Here is a 14,678-nt window from a genome sequence, read left to right as displayed (position 1 = left end):
TAAAGGTTTATAAAATACTTTATAATATGTTATAAAGTATAAAATGCTTTACAATACTTTATAAAGGTTTATAAAATACTTTACAAACATTGTTTCATTTTATCCTCACAATAACTCTGGAAGGTAGGTGCTATTATTATTCCCATTTTACTGAGGAGGAAACTGAGGCTGACAGAGGTTAAGTGGGCTTGCCCAGGGTCATACAGCTAAATCTGAACTAAGGTCTTCCTGATTCCAGGTCCAACACTATACATTTCGCCACCTAGCAGATAATCTTTAAGATTTCTTCAAGCTACAAAAATAATCAACACATTGGGTTGCTGTCCCTCCCTCAGAATCAACAAGAGACATAAGGCTATTTTAAGGAATCACCAATAAAAGAGAGACAGGCAAAGTAAATCATTAATCCACATCAGGAATCAAACAAAGCACAGATATTATCATGTTATCGACATGAATGTGTAAGAGCCAGATGACAGAAGGACTACTTTGGGGGCTGACTACCCCATCCCTGGACCCTGGCTTTAGAAACCACTAGCTTAAGGCACTTAGAGCATAGGAGATGGTGATGTTTCTTCAGAGTCTTGCTACCCATGCAGGATGCCAAGCACACAAAGGCCACCTCCATCTTCAGACAGTGAAATTCTCCCACACCGGCAAACCCCTTAAAATAGTCTCCAGGGCTGGATGCCAGCAAGCTAGGCATTAAGACTAGTCAGACTTGGGCTTATTCTGCAGAGTGTTGTTAAAAAAGCAGCCACTTCTAACTAACCACTTAGAAAATCTTTTTCCTACTGAAAAACACTGAGTGTTTTTGAGGTGGGTAGAGGGGGCTAGTCTGGCAAGCAGGTAGGCTTCCCTATCCAGGTGCACCACTCTGGAGGACCAGTGTGAGGGTCTGGCAGCTCCAGGCTGATCTACAGAACCTTGGTTCCTACCCTGAGGCAGCCCTGGACGGGATGTGGAAGGAAGCCAAACTTTCTGCATGTAATATCCTCGTCATACAGGACATGGTCATGTTTAATAAAACTCAGAACTTTCAAAGCTTCCCTGTTCTATTTAAAGCTTTAACATTCCAACCCCAAATGAAAGGGGACTCTATATCTCAGGCCACCCTGTGTTTGCCAAATGTTCAGCTCCTCCCCTACTTACCAGAGTCTCCACCCCAGCTGAGATCCCAGACAAGTTCACTATCAGCTCGGGCCTGGGCCACCCCCCTACCCCCTTCAGCCTCAGTCAATATGAGATCACAACTGATAAGAACTATCCATTTCCTCCCAGGGTATTAAAGCACCAGGAGAACAGGAAAGTCTCCAATCCACCCCATAAGAATCCAGGAGGCAAAGAGGATTAGAGATTTAGAGTCTACAGGGACTTCTGAAATCAAGATGGGCTAAATGAAACACAGGCACTAGGGCCTCCATGTTGGAACTCCTAAGTATTACTTTGGTGGTCAGCCACCAAGGAGACAGCTGGTTGCCCAGCTCTAGAGTTCTCCACCCAACCATTTCTCCTAATTCAACTTGCTGCCCTCAGCCTGCCAGCCTGTATTCTTACATCCAATAGGGCACCCAATCTTCCAGGAGGCTGCTTCTTCCAGAGTTCAAAGGCAAGACAATGTAGTCATGAAAAATGGAGTGATGGAAAGCACTGCTGTTTCCTCTTTGCTCAATTAGTAATCCCCTTCTCTCAGGTAAGAGGGAAGTTACAGACACACACAGACACTTTCTCTCTTTCTCTTTCTCTCTCTCTTTCAACTTGTTTGGTCCTAAAAAACAAACAAAAAAACAAACAAATAAAAAAAACAATAGCCTGGACTCCAGGGCATAATCATGGAGGGGAGGTGACCCTGAGTTCTCTAGAGTTAAACCAATGGACCCCAAGCTCTGTCAGGTCCTACCAAAATGAAAGGCTGTCAGTTTAGTGTCCCTGCCCCTAAGAATATGCCTGTTTTCAGAAAACCAGTTCCACTAAACACAATCATACTTATAGTTTGAACAGTTTGTAACAATGTTTGGCCAAGGCAGACCATGAACAGATTAAAATTTTAAAAATGGCCCTAGACCCATCCATCCCCTTCCACTTCCAGTGTTGACCACAGAATGTCAGGAAACAGGGAGAGAGTGTTCAGAATCATGCTGGGGTTTTTTTTAGCCTGATTTTGTACATTCATTCGACAATCAACAGAGCTATTTCTTCATGCAAAGGAATGATCACTTCATGAGACATTTGACCACCTCACCTGGCAGGGCTCATGATGAGCCTAAGGAAAAATGCCACCATGAAGATAATTGCAATTTATCTGAGGTAGAGAAAAAAATGGTATAGAAAGTCTATAAAGCATCTGACAATCTGAGCTAACACATACATCGATGCTCAGCGACTTCAAAGCCCAATGTGGGCACAAAGACATAGAGCCAAAAATATGTTGAAAAATATAGCTCTGGATTCAGTAATGAGAGAAGTCAAAGGCTTTTAGATTACTCAGAAGTCTCATGCCTCCATCATGAATACTCTCTTCAAGAGAGATGGAAAGGGTTTATGCAGTGAATACCAAACATAACACACACATAAGCACATCAAAAAAAAATAATAATAAAATAAAACTAAAACTAAATTGCTTATATCTTATGAGACAGGAAACAAGTGGTTAGGAACATGACTGAGAAGGGTAGAGAATATAGGAACCTGACATGTTTATGGATTATAAAAAGACTTTTTGACTCGAGCAAAATATAGTCTTAAAGGCTCTTTTCTAAGGTATCACTCATGCATAGGTTAAGACCATAAAAGATTTTGGAGACACAGAAGAGCCAATAAAGCACTCTGGAAAGAGTAAACCAGGCTGGAGCTGGGGGACTTGTCTTATTAACTTGTGTGACCTTGAGCAACTCACAACTTCCCCAGGCCTCAGTTTCCTCATCTGTAAAATGAGGAGGTTGGACTAGATGACTTCTAAGGTACCTAACAGCTCTAGAGCCTGATCTCACTATCCTTGATGGACACAACTCTAAAGATAACTCTGTTCAATAGTTCCCTAATCGTGTTTTTAAAATTTTGTTTACATGTAACTGAGAAAAAAATAAAATAAAAGTTCAATGAAAAAATAGTCCCCTAAGATTCTCCAGATGATACTGAATGTAGATGATTGCCTTAAACCCAGAAGCCTCCTCCACGAGATCCACAGTCACTTAAAAGAAATTGGCCAAGTAATGCACAAACCAAAAAGGAAATAGTTAAGAAATCACTTCCCAACAGATCACGACACGGGCTGAATGTATGGTCCGTTGAGTTAGTCCATCAGTAAATGTCTTGGATAGGCACTGCTGACAGACATACCCCAAACTGAATTCATTATCTTGTCCCCTACACTTTCTGCTCTTCCAAAGTGTCCAATTTCTGTTGAAGGCACCATCATCCTTCTAGCTTCCCAGGTTCATAAGTTTTGCATTATCTTTGACCCCTTACCATCCCTCAACCCACTTATCCAATCAGCTCTCAATTCCCACCATTCCTACATTCATAACATTTCCCACATTGGACTCCTTCTGTTCATTCTTATAGCTATCACCTTGCTTCAGATTCTCATTATCACTCATCTAGATTATTACAACAGCCAGATTCTCATTAGTCTATGTGCCTCAAGTCTCTCCCCACTCTAGCCCCTCCCATACACTGCTGCCAAAACAATTTTCCTTAAGCACAGATTTGACCATGTCACTCCCCTACTCAATCAATTCCAGGGGCTCCCTATTGGCTTCAGGATGAAATATAAATTATTATGTTTAACTTCATTCTGTCTTTCTGTCTGGCTCATACAGTCCCTCTTTTCTTTCAAGATGCAGCACAAGCATCAGTTTTTTCATGAATCCTTTCCTGATCCCCTCAACTACTAGTGCCTTCCCTACTTTGTATTTAACTGTTCATTAGCACACAGTAGCTGCTTAAGAAATACTTACTGATTGATCATTGACCTGAACCTGTAACTGAACAAGAATAGAGCAAACTTGGAAACTATACTATACTTTCAATGACCATAAGCCTTCCCAGATGCCATATTCAACACTAGTATTCTCCCAGATGATATGTGGCTATCAATCATGGAACACCACAACCTTTGAAGAATTCAGTTTCTGGGCATACCCAAATGGAGAGAAATATGATGGTTGTAGGTTGGCTGTAATGTATTACCTACAATTAGAGATGGTGTAATTCCACATACTTCAAGTAGCGTATAAGCTCTTTGAAGTCAGAGATTGTATTGTTTATCAATCTTCGGGTCCTCGTTATCTAAAACAGTGCCTTGCACATAATTTTGTTGTTGTTCACTCATTTCAGACTCTTTATGAGCCCAGTTGGGCTTTTCTTGGCAAAGATACTGGAGTGGTTTGCCTATGAGCAGATGTGTGTGTGTGTATGTATGTATATATATACACAGATACATGCATCAATGTGTGTATTGTATATGTATATATACACACATACATTTCAAAATCTGGTGTGTATGTATATAAATTCTGGTAGTTAGAGATAATGATACATACTCCATATATACATACACATATGTATTAAAATTCTGGGATGTATCTATATATACACATATATCATACATACATAAAATATATGCATACACACGCACACACACACACCCACACCCGTAAAGTTCCTGACCCTCATTCCTTTCTCACCCTGGATGCACAACATCAGCCTTCCTAAGCACTGAGAATGATGAACTCCACCATGACCAGTACAAACTCTGGACAGCTCAGGAAGCAAGAAATCAGCCCTGGGAACCAGGCTGTTGAAAGCTAATCATCCTACTTACAAGCTTCCATTATTTTTGGCAATTATCATGCCAGAACAAACCACTGGCTCAAAGTAGGAATCTATTTCTAACACCCATCTTCTTGACTTTTACACACACACACACACACACACACACACACACACACACACTCTTTCCTTCTCTTCCCAGGATCTCTTTATCCTAGTCCATAACCATCCTGGATCAGTGGAACTGAAGATCAGCAGACACATTTACAATAACTATTTCAGACTTCATTTTTATTTAATGAAACTGCAGAAAACCCCATAGAATCCTGCCAGTTCTCAGATCCCTTTTTCTCCCCCCATCCAAAAAACACTCTGGTCACAGTGACTCAGGCAGGGGAAATTAGAAGGAAATTTTCGTGAAGTTATTGTTTAAATTCAAAATAAGAGGCCCTCATGAAACGATACTGATTAATATCCACCGCTGTCAATTAACTCACTGCTGGCAATCCTCCTCCTGGTGCTGGAATTCATCTGTGAGGACACCCAATGAGTAGTTCTCCCTTCCCTCCTGTCTACTCTTCACCCCCCCCCACACACACACACACTCATCAGAAATATGGCTCACCCAGAAAAGGCCCTTGATCTCTTTACTCTCCTCTTTCCTCCAGGCAGGGTGGTTTTTATTAATTGTTGGGAGAACTCTCTGTTCCAACCCTGGAGAAGGATGTGGTTGCTTGTTCCATGAGCGGGCAATGCTGTGAGGCCTGTGAATCACCTAGAAATCACTTCCCACCAGAGATGAGGAAGAAACTGTTGCTTTGTGTGAAAGACAGGCCATGGATAGGAGAAGAAGAAGAAGGGTGGGGTGGCTAAGAAGAGCTGGTCTGCTGACTCAACCAGCCCCTATTCCATTCTGGGCATGACTCCCTTTGTTTTACTTCTCAAAAACCATTTCCCTTACCTGGGATACACTCAATTATCATAAATTTGAATCACGGACTAGAGCAGGAAGAGACCTTAGATATCATTTAGTTCAGTTAATTTTATAGATGAGGAAACTTAAGACCCAGAGAGGAGGCATAACTCCCTATTTCACTCTGCCAACAAATGTCTTTCTCTACTCTTCAAAACTCTAGAAAGCTTCCTCAACTTAAACCCAATTAGTTCCAAACCCTTGGTATCAGTTATTGCCAGAATTATAAGTTTCTTGTGTGAGTGCATACATGTATCTGACAGCTCCCTGAGGATAGGGAGCTCTCTCCACCTTCCTCTGGATCTCTCCACTACCAACAGTGGTACAATATTATGGTAGTACAATACAGTGGTACAATAGTACGTTACAATATTATGTGAGCTATTTGCTATATTTAGGAAATTATTCTCTGGATACCTGATTTATAGAAATGTGCAATTGTAGAAAAGTTAGGTAGGATTGTCTATGAACCATGATCCTTAAAAGAAAACAGGATTTTCCAAAGAAGATGATATTGCATGTTTTATGGCGCTCGGTGATATAAATGAATGGCTAGTTAGCATATTTGCAAGGTAACAGTAGCTAGGTGGTGCAATGGATAGAGCACTAGGCTAGGAGTCAAGAAGATCTGAGTTCAAATCTAGCCTCAGACACTTACTAGCTATGTGACCCTGGGCAAATCAGTTAACCCTGTTTGTCTCAGTTTCCTCATCTGTAAAATGAACTAGAGAAAGAAATGGCAAACCACTCTAGTATATTTGCCAAGAAAACCCCAAAAGGGGTCACAAAGAGCCAGACATGACTAAGAAGCAAACTGGGTTATATGACTTGACAAAAATCACACAGCTAGTAAGTGCCTGAGGACAGATTTGAACTCATGAAGATGAGTTTTCCTGACTCCAAGCCCAGAATTCTATCCACCGAGCCACCAAGCTTCCCACAAGACACTATGCTAGATTCTAAAGAGACAATGACAAAAACAAAAGAATTCTTACCCTCAAGGAGTTTACATTCTACTGGATGGAAAATGCAATACTTTAAAAGAAAAGACAGAAAGCATACTGTAAGACTTTTAAATCATCCATTCAAATATTTACAGAAGGCCTGCTACATGTTGTCTTTCTATATGTCATTGACAAAGTCCCAACAGAAGAAATGAAAAATATTGAAAAGAATCAAGTCCTCTATCTAGGGGAGAAAGTCTGGGGCAACAATAAGTGAGGAAGCCAGAGTTCTAGTCCCAGGATCAGCACTGGATATGCTTAGGTACTCCCAATTTTTCCACCAGTAAATGGGAAAAAAATTCCCTACCTTCCACATTCCTCAACAAGGTGATTCAGCCTCCACCACCGAGCTGTAAGAAACTCCTACATTCCATTAGCACCACACAATTTTGTACTCATTATGTCCTCATTCTATACAGGCTGGTCTTTAAAGACAAGATTTTTCTGTATCTTCTATATCAAAGGCAGTGTGGTGTAGAGAGTTGGTCTCAAAGTCAGAGAGACCGGGGTGTAAGGGCTCCCTCTGACACACACACTGCCTATGAGACCCTAGGCAGATCACTCAACTTCTCATCTAGAGAACTCTCCAAGACTACAAGTCACAGAACAGTTGCCAATCGGTATCAACAGGAGTTTCCTCAAAGTAAGTTCCCTAAAAAAACAAATAATTCCTCCCCAAAAAAGAAAATATTCCATAGCACACATTAGAAAAGCAATAAAAATTTGCTGATTGGTATTGATATGAAAGAGACATTCTTTTGGGTTTTTTTTGGTAAGGCAATTGGGGTTAAGTGACTTGCCCAAGGTCACACAGCTAGTACGTGTCAAGTGTTTGGTCTGAGGCCCGATTTGAACTCAGGTCCTCCTGACTTCAGGGCCCATGCTCTATCCACTGTGCCACCTAGTTGCCCCAAAAGAGACATTCTTAGTGAGGTAAGTTATCATGGAAGTACTGAGCATTCCAAAACCAAACAGAACTTAGTTTTATTACACTTTGGTCTTCTTCCCTCACCTGTATGCTTATGGAAACATTAGAAGTGTTCAAATAGAAGCTAAATTATCACTTGTTAAAGATATTGTATAGTGTAGATATGATGGTGGGTTTGGACCAGATAACCTTTAGGTCCTTTCCAACTGCAAATTTATTTCATAAACACACATACTTATATACCAAGATTATGGACAACTAGGGTTTTATAGGCTACTCCTAATCAGAAAGGTATTTCCTTATGTTGCAGTGTAGGGGGTCTTAGGAACCCTGAAATGCAAGGGCAAAGGGCGAGGATCTGCCTTGAAAGAATTCGACCACTCAAGCCTTCTTTCAGTACAAATAGTTTATTAAAACACCAATTGGGACGGGAGAGATTCCTAGCGAGTCCATGCTATTTGTGACACCAATACAAGCAGGCCAGATTTTACGAATCTGAGCAATTGATGAGGGTAAAATTGATATTTTATACAGAAAGACTGTGGGAAGATCTGGATGGGATTAAGAAGTGGCAAGTAGCCTGGGGCGGGGCTAGGTGAAGAAAATGGTAGGAGTTAAGTGGCCAGACAGCCACAGTGAAAAGGCAATTAAAAGGATTATTGACTGGGATGGGTCAGGTGCCTCAGGCAAATACCAGAGATCTGAGTTCAGGAGCTTTGGGGTCCAAGTCCCAAAGACATGGTCTTTTCCTTTTAGGGGTCCAGTATGAATCCCATCCCCCATTATTAAGATACATCCTTATCATTAGACCCATTTTAGAGAGAGGTAATCTAAGGCCACAACCAGTTTAGCCAAGGTACCCTAAAGGAAAATATAGAGCCAAGGTAAGGAACCTCCCTCAGAAACAGGGAGCAAGAAACAAGCAGATCTTCCCTCTCCCCTCTTAGACTTAGAACTGGCATGGACCAGGGGAATCTACTGTTTAACTGATTGTCTCTCCCTTCCCAAGAATAGACCAGCACCCACAGTTTCTGGGCCAGGCAAAAAAGAAAGAAGCCAATGACAAAATGCACCAACAGATAGAAAGCCAATCCCTCCATTTTTAAATGACTGGTCTAAGTGAAATAATAATAATTAAAGCTGACATTTGTATAGTACTTAAGGTTTACAAAGCACTTTACATACATAATCTCATTTGAACTTCACCACATCCTCTCAGGCACATTTTGTTCAGTGATTTCAGTTGTGTTCCACTCTTCATGACCCCTTGTGGGGTTTTCCTAGCAAAAGTACTGGAGTGGTTTCCTTCTCCAACTCATTTTACAGATGAGCAAACTAAGGCAAAGTGTTAAGTGGCTTGCCCTGGGTCACACAGCTAGTAAATGTCTGAGGCTGGATTTAAAATCAGGTCTTCCTGACTCCAGACCCAGCACTGTATACATTGCACCATCTATTATCCCCATTTTACAGATTAAGAAACTGAGACTCCAAGAGGCTAACAAGCACCAGAGGTGGGATTCAAACCTAGGTCTCCCTCCTGCCTCCAAGTCCAGGGCTCCATCTACACCACACTGCCACTATTAGTAATCCACCCCACCATGAGCTCACCACCAAGATCCGAAGCCCTACTCTGATAACACAACGATGCCTCAGCAGCAAAAGACCTTCCAAGTTCTAGAGCCAGGAGACAGCCCCAGGCCTCTCATCATCCTTTTTGGACTAACCCATAATCCCATAAATTGACTCTGCTCTGCAATTTAGCAAACCACGGACTCAGAACTCTTCATTAGAGGGAAAAAGATCAGGAGAAAGGCATGTTCCTTAAATGCAAATGGCCTCTAGAACATATGTGATCTAAGTGTGTCACTCCCTACACAACAACCACACAGGAGGGCATTACTAGTTTGACTTGACATTAGTAGTAATAAAAATAACATTTCTATTAAGGTATTCAAAGAACTTTACATATGTTAATTCGTTTGATCCTCACAGCAACCCCAGAAGGCAGATGGTATTATTATCCCCTTTCCACATATACTTTCCAAGAACTGAGGATAAGAAAGGTTAAGTCACTTGCCTAGGGTCATACAGCTAAGTAAGGATCTGAGGCAGGATTGGGACTCAGGTCTTCCTTACCCCAAATCCAACATTTTATCCACTGTATCACCTAGTTTTCTCACCTTACCCTTGGTGGAAGACTGGAGGGGGAGGGGGAGGGGGATGGGAAGGATATCCACCCAAGCCAGAGGTGGGGAACCTGTGGCCTCGATGACCTAGAGGGCCACATATGGCCTTGAGGTTACAGGTTCCCCACCCTGACCCAAGCCCTGTGGTCCTCCTTCTCATCCCCATCAAATTAAACATTTCCACCTACAAGCAGTTTCACTCTTCCTTGATTTCACCTTGAACACATCACTAACCATTTTCATATTACTTAACAACACTTTTGCAAGCTATTGTTACATTGCTACATAGACTGTAATCTTTCACTCTCTACCTAAGGACAGCTAGGTGGAACGATGGATAGAGGCCTGGGCCTAGAAACAGAAAGACTTGAGTTCAAATCCAGCCTCAGATACTTACTGGCTGTGTGACCCTGGGCAAGTCACTTAACCTCTATTTGCCTCAGTTTCCTCAACTGCAAAATAGAGATAATAACAACACCTATCTCTCAGGGTTGTTGTGAGGATCAAATGAGATATTTATAAAATGCTTAGCACAAAGCCTGGCATATAGTAGGCACTATATACATGCTTATTCCCTCCCTCCAGATTCTTATCTCTGGGGACCTCCTCCTGTGCTTGGACATGTTGAAACAATCTAACCTGGGAAAATGACCAGTTGGGATTCTTCCTCATTCTGCTCTTGGGGGGGCAAAGGGTAGGGGGGAGACAGAGAGAGACACAGACAGAGAGACACGGACAGAGACAGAGAGTTTGGAGTTGGAGTGTGAGGAATAAAATTAAATTAAAACAGAGATGGAATCCCATGGGGAAAATTGACAAGATCAGAAAAATTCACTAATTCCTACTATTTTCTTTTTCCCCTCTCTCTTCCCCCAAATAAGAGAGGAAATGTATCATGAAACAATAGACCCCCTTTGAGAATCAGGGGACCTTGGATTACCCACTGACTGAGTATTCAGTCACTGCCTCTTCTTAGGGATTCTGTTTTGTTCTCTGTAAAATGATCGAGGTTGGCATGATCTCTGCTAAAGTTTCTCCCAGATCTTTATTTCCACAATGAAAAAAAAGTTTCTGCTTTAATTGTTCCCCAGAACTTAAGGTCAGGGCTCTATGTGGCCTCTCTCATCCAGTGACATCACTGCCTGCCTTGCTTTCCCAGGATGTGACATCATCAGTTCCCATAGGGAACTATCCTATCCCTGCCCCATAATGTAAGAGGAAATGGTAGTATCCATGAATGAGTATTATTAGGAAGGGCCTTTTTTCTTTCAAGCTTTCATATGGTGCAAGTAACCATTATCCTTTAAGAGTTGATTCCTACCCCTCCCCCCTCATAAAAGCTCTGCTTTTTTAACAAAAATATTAACTTTTTTTTAAAGAGACTTGGATTCTAAAATTTTCTCCTTTTTAAAGCTTTTATTCACATAGGCAAAAATCTATACTTGTCAATGAAAGTCAAAATAAATCCTTTTTTTTTTTAAATGAACAGGCCAGAAATGAGAACTATATTTTATCTTTATTCACACCTTTTGGGTGAACTTCCAAGAGAACTTCCAAGCAACACTGTCCTGGCCTGAGGCCAGAATCTCAAGCTTCTGTAATCTTGGGCCTCCAAGAAGGAAACTGAATTTTGATAAGGCTCGGGATGAGATTTGGGATTTCATTGGTCTGAGGAACTGGTGAGGAAACTCCCTCTACTAATACAAGTTGTCACTTTCCCTGCAATTTACAGTTTAATAGAAAATTGCCTAGAGCATTGATAGGTTAAGTAACTTGCCAAAGGTCACATAGCCAACATAGGTCAGAGGTGAGACATGAACTTAGGTCTTCCTTGGCCACCACAGAAGAAAATAGTGCACTAGGCCAGGTTTGATGAACAGATGCAGGAGAATGCTGCATTTTTAACAGGTTCTAATGTGAGCCAGCTTGACTGTTGCACCCCAAAAGAGGATTATAATGTTATCAAGCTGCTCTGCAGATTTTGGACCCCCAATTTGACAATGGCATACAGATGTTGCTGTAAGTCCAACTAGAAGCTAAAGTCACACAGTTTATCAGGAAAGTTTCAGATAGAACTCACTCATGTCCCAGGGCAGAGACTGCCACCTGCTGAAACGCCCAACTCCAACCTTACTGAAGGGCTTGTTTAAAAAAACAGAAACAATTGATGGCTAAAGCAATTCGATTCCCTGACTTCACAAGTAGAAGTTAAGCTTCTCAAATATACCTGCCACATTTAAGACCAGTCTTAAAAAGGTGATATCTTAAAGTTAGGTGAATGAAACAAAAGGAAGAACTTATCAGCCATGTAGGGGTTAAGGGACACTAGAAGAATACCCACCCCATCAGAAGACTGTATCATCTTCTCCTGAGAATGGAATTGCTGCCCATCAATCCAAGGGGATTCAGAAACAACTTTGCCAAAAAGCAGGAGGATAAATGACCTTTAGGGTCCCTTCCGACCCAAGAATTCTGAGAGCTTCTGGAAAACCCCAGTAAAAACCCAAACCCAGCACAAGCCAGCTTGTTACAGTTTTCAAAAAACCATAAAATTTTGGGTAGTTCCTGGATGGAGAACTTAAGCAAAGCTCAAAGGTGCCCCATCTATAACAAAGAAACCAAGACACTACTACTGCCCAAGATAAATCTAAGAAGCATCAGACTTTGTGAAGTCAATTTGATTTCTTTAAAAAAAAAATGATGCTGAGCCTTCTAAAAAAAAAGTTTTATTTTTAAAATATAGGCATTATCAAGCCAGAAGCAACACCATTGCTTCAAATCTTCAGTCCCAGGGAGTTACAAACTTACTCTACTGGAGTTTTCTCAAACTCAGGAGGACGTTCTAATGTGTCAGTGATACTCCATTTGCTCAGTAGGTGTGAAGGCTGAGTAGTAGAGATGAAAGGCTGAAGTGTCAACCAGTCTCTTCCTCCTCCCCTTTTCCCAAGAGCACTTTGCTTTACCCCTCTGTGGAGTTCTGCCTTATATCATATTTGCATAGGTGTCACATACACACTATTTGTAACCTCCTGAGGGGGTTCTGTCACTGGAATAGCACCATTCGCACCGTTTACACCCACAGAACAGGAGCTTATTAAAATAGAAGGAGGATATCTTCTCAGCTTAAGAATCTGATCCACAGGAAGAAAGGGTAAAATGATAATGTCATTTAATATAATGGATATGGACTGCCAGGACAAAGTAATGAGGAAGAGAGTGGTAGGTTTCTTCCGCCTAAGCCCAGAACTCAGTAGAGCAAAGAACCTGGCACAGGCTGGAAAGGAGCCTATGGAGATCCTACTGCCAAAAGTGTCTCCCTTAGGACAGGTTTAGAAGACTCCACTGGATCCCTACAAGAAGTTGTTGCTGGGAAGATGCTCTCCCCACGTACGTTCTGGGCAAGAGTGGGTTTTACAATAGCTGTCCTCATCCCCCTCCCCACCCCTCACACACACACACACACACACACACACACACACACACATACACACACATACACACACGCACACCACCCCCAGCCGCGGTCCCAGGTCTATCCATGAGCATCATCATTTGGACAGATGACTTCACCGCTCAAACAGACAAGGCCAGACACTTGCCAATTCCTAAGCCAAAAAAATAAGTAAAGAAGTAGAGGGGAGGCGGTGTCTGGGGAAAGGGGGACGTGTTAGGATCCAGAGAAGGGATCTGAGTGTCCTCAGTGGATTACAGCGCTCCTAGGAAACTCACCAGCAACATTCTCCCCTAACACTCGACTAGCCCACGAGACTGCAGCTAGCAAATGGGAACCGGGGCTTGTCTCCGTTCTGTGCCCAGCCCCCTTGGTCCCCAGCCCCAGCCTCGGACCCGGCCGGGGACGGTACTCACATAATGCTTGGAAGGGTTTCTCCTCTTCTCCACATCCACCACCGTGGCATCCTGCACAGTGTAGGCAAGCATCTTCTCCCCCACTCCGGGCAGCACGCCCCTCCCGCTCCGACTCTTCCTTCCCTTCCCTTCCCTTCCTTTCCGTCTCCTGGCCGGGCGACTTCAGCTCCTCATCCTGCCTGGGGCTTCCCAGGACAGGACTGCGGCTGCAGCTGCGACTCCCGCTCCAGTTCTTCCCCCGAGGGTCCCGCGGCCTCACACTCCCCAGAGCCGTTCCCTAGTGCCCCCGGGGAGGATGGCCAGGGAGGTGGGGAGGCAGGCTGGGGCACTCCACGCGCACAGGTAGCTGCCCTGGACACCCTAGGCGTCCCGGGGAGGCGGAGGACGTGTCCCCGGCTGGAGCCTTCTCCTGGCCCGAGGGTGTGGGCGGGGCGGCCCAGGTCGGGGGGTCTTCCTGCCTCCCCGGGCTGGCGGGCTCCTTCCTTCGCCCCAGCTCGCTCCCTAGCTCGCTCGCTGCCTCTCTCCCGCCGGAGCCGCAGCTGCAGCCTCCCGCTCTGGCCAAGGACCGCGGAAACTGGGGGAGGAGACCACGGGAGAGTGTCCTGCCTGCAGGGGAGAGGGAGGGGGCGGAGGCTGCAGCCCCGGTGCCTGCTGTCGGGGGGGGGGGGGGGGGGGGGGGGGCGGCCAGCGAGGGCGAGGGCTCTGCGGTGACTCTGGCTAGAGAAGCAGGAGGCGGAGGGCCAGGGCCGGAGAAGGGGAGGGCTGGAGGAGAGAAGGGAAGCGGGAGGGGAGGGGCTCCAGAGCCGGGGGAGGGGCTCGGGAGGACGAGGAAGGGGCTGCGACCTGGTGCTGGATAGAAAGCGACCCGTAAACTAGCTTGCACCCCATTCAGGGGCAAAGCCGTGTGTGTGTGTGTGTGTGTGTGTGTGTGTGTGTGTGTGTGTGTG

General features: G+C 43.8%; 1 protein-coding gene across 2 annotated transcripts in view; it reads right to left on the bottom strand.

Annotated features, from left to right (window-relative positions):
• The window catches only part of SH3PXD2A (SH3 and PX domains 2A), a 331,263-nt gene extending 317,181 nt beyond the window's left edge, over window positions 1-14,082 (bottom strand). Inside the window, exon 1 of one of the 2 annotated variants that reach the window (XM_027851933.1) lies at window positions 13,732-14,082. In XM_027851933.1, coding sequence (XP_027707734.1) covers window positions 13,732-13,803 — 72 coding nt within the window. In that variant the 5' untranslated portion in view covers window positions 13,804-14,082. The remainder of the gene's footprint in view (window positions 1-13,731) is intronic. The other variant, XM_027851932.1, reaches the window with a different exon arrangement.
• Window positions 14,083-14,678: the final 596 nt, after the last annotated feature.

Source organism: Vombatus ursinus, unplaced genomic scaffold, assembly GCF_900497805.2.
Source record: "Vombatus ursinus unplaced genomic scaffold, bare-nosed wombat genome assembly UNPS02009205.1, whole genome shotgun sequence".
NCBI classification, from domain to species: Eukaryota; Metazoa; Chordata; class Mammalia; order Diprotodontia; family Vombatidae; genus Vombatus; species Vombatus ursinus.
Note: the sequence above shows the minus strand (reverse complement) of the source record. Positions and strands in the feature narration are given on the sequence as shown.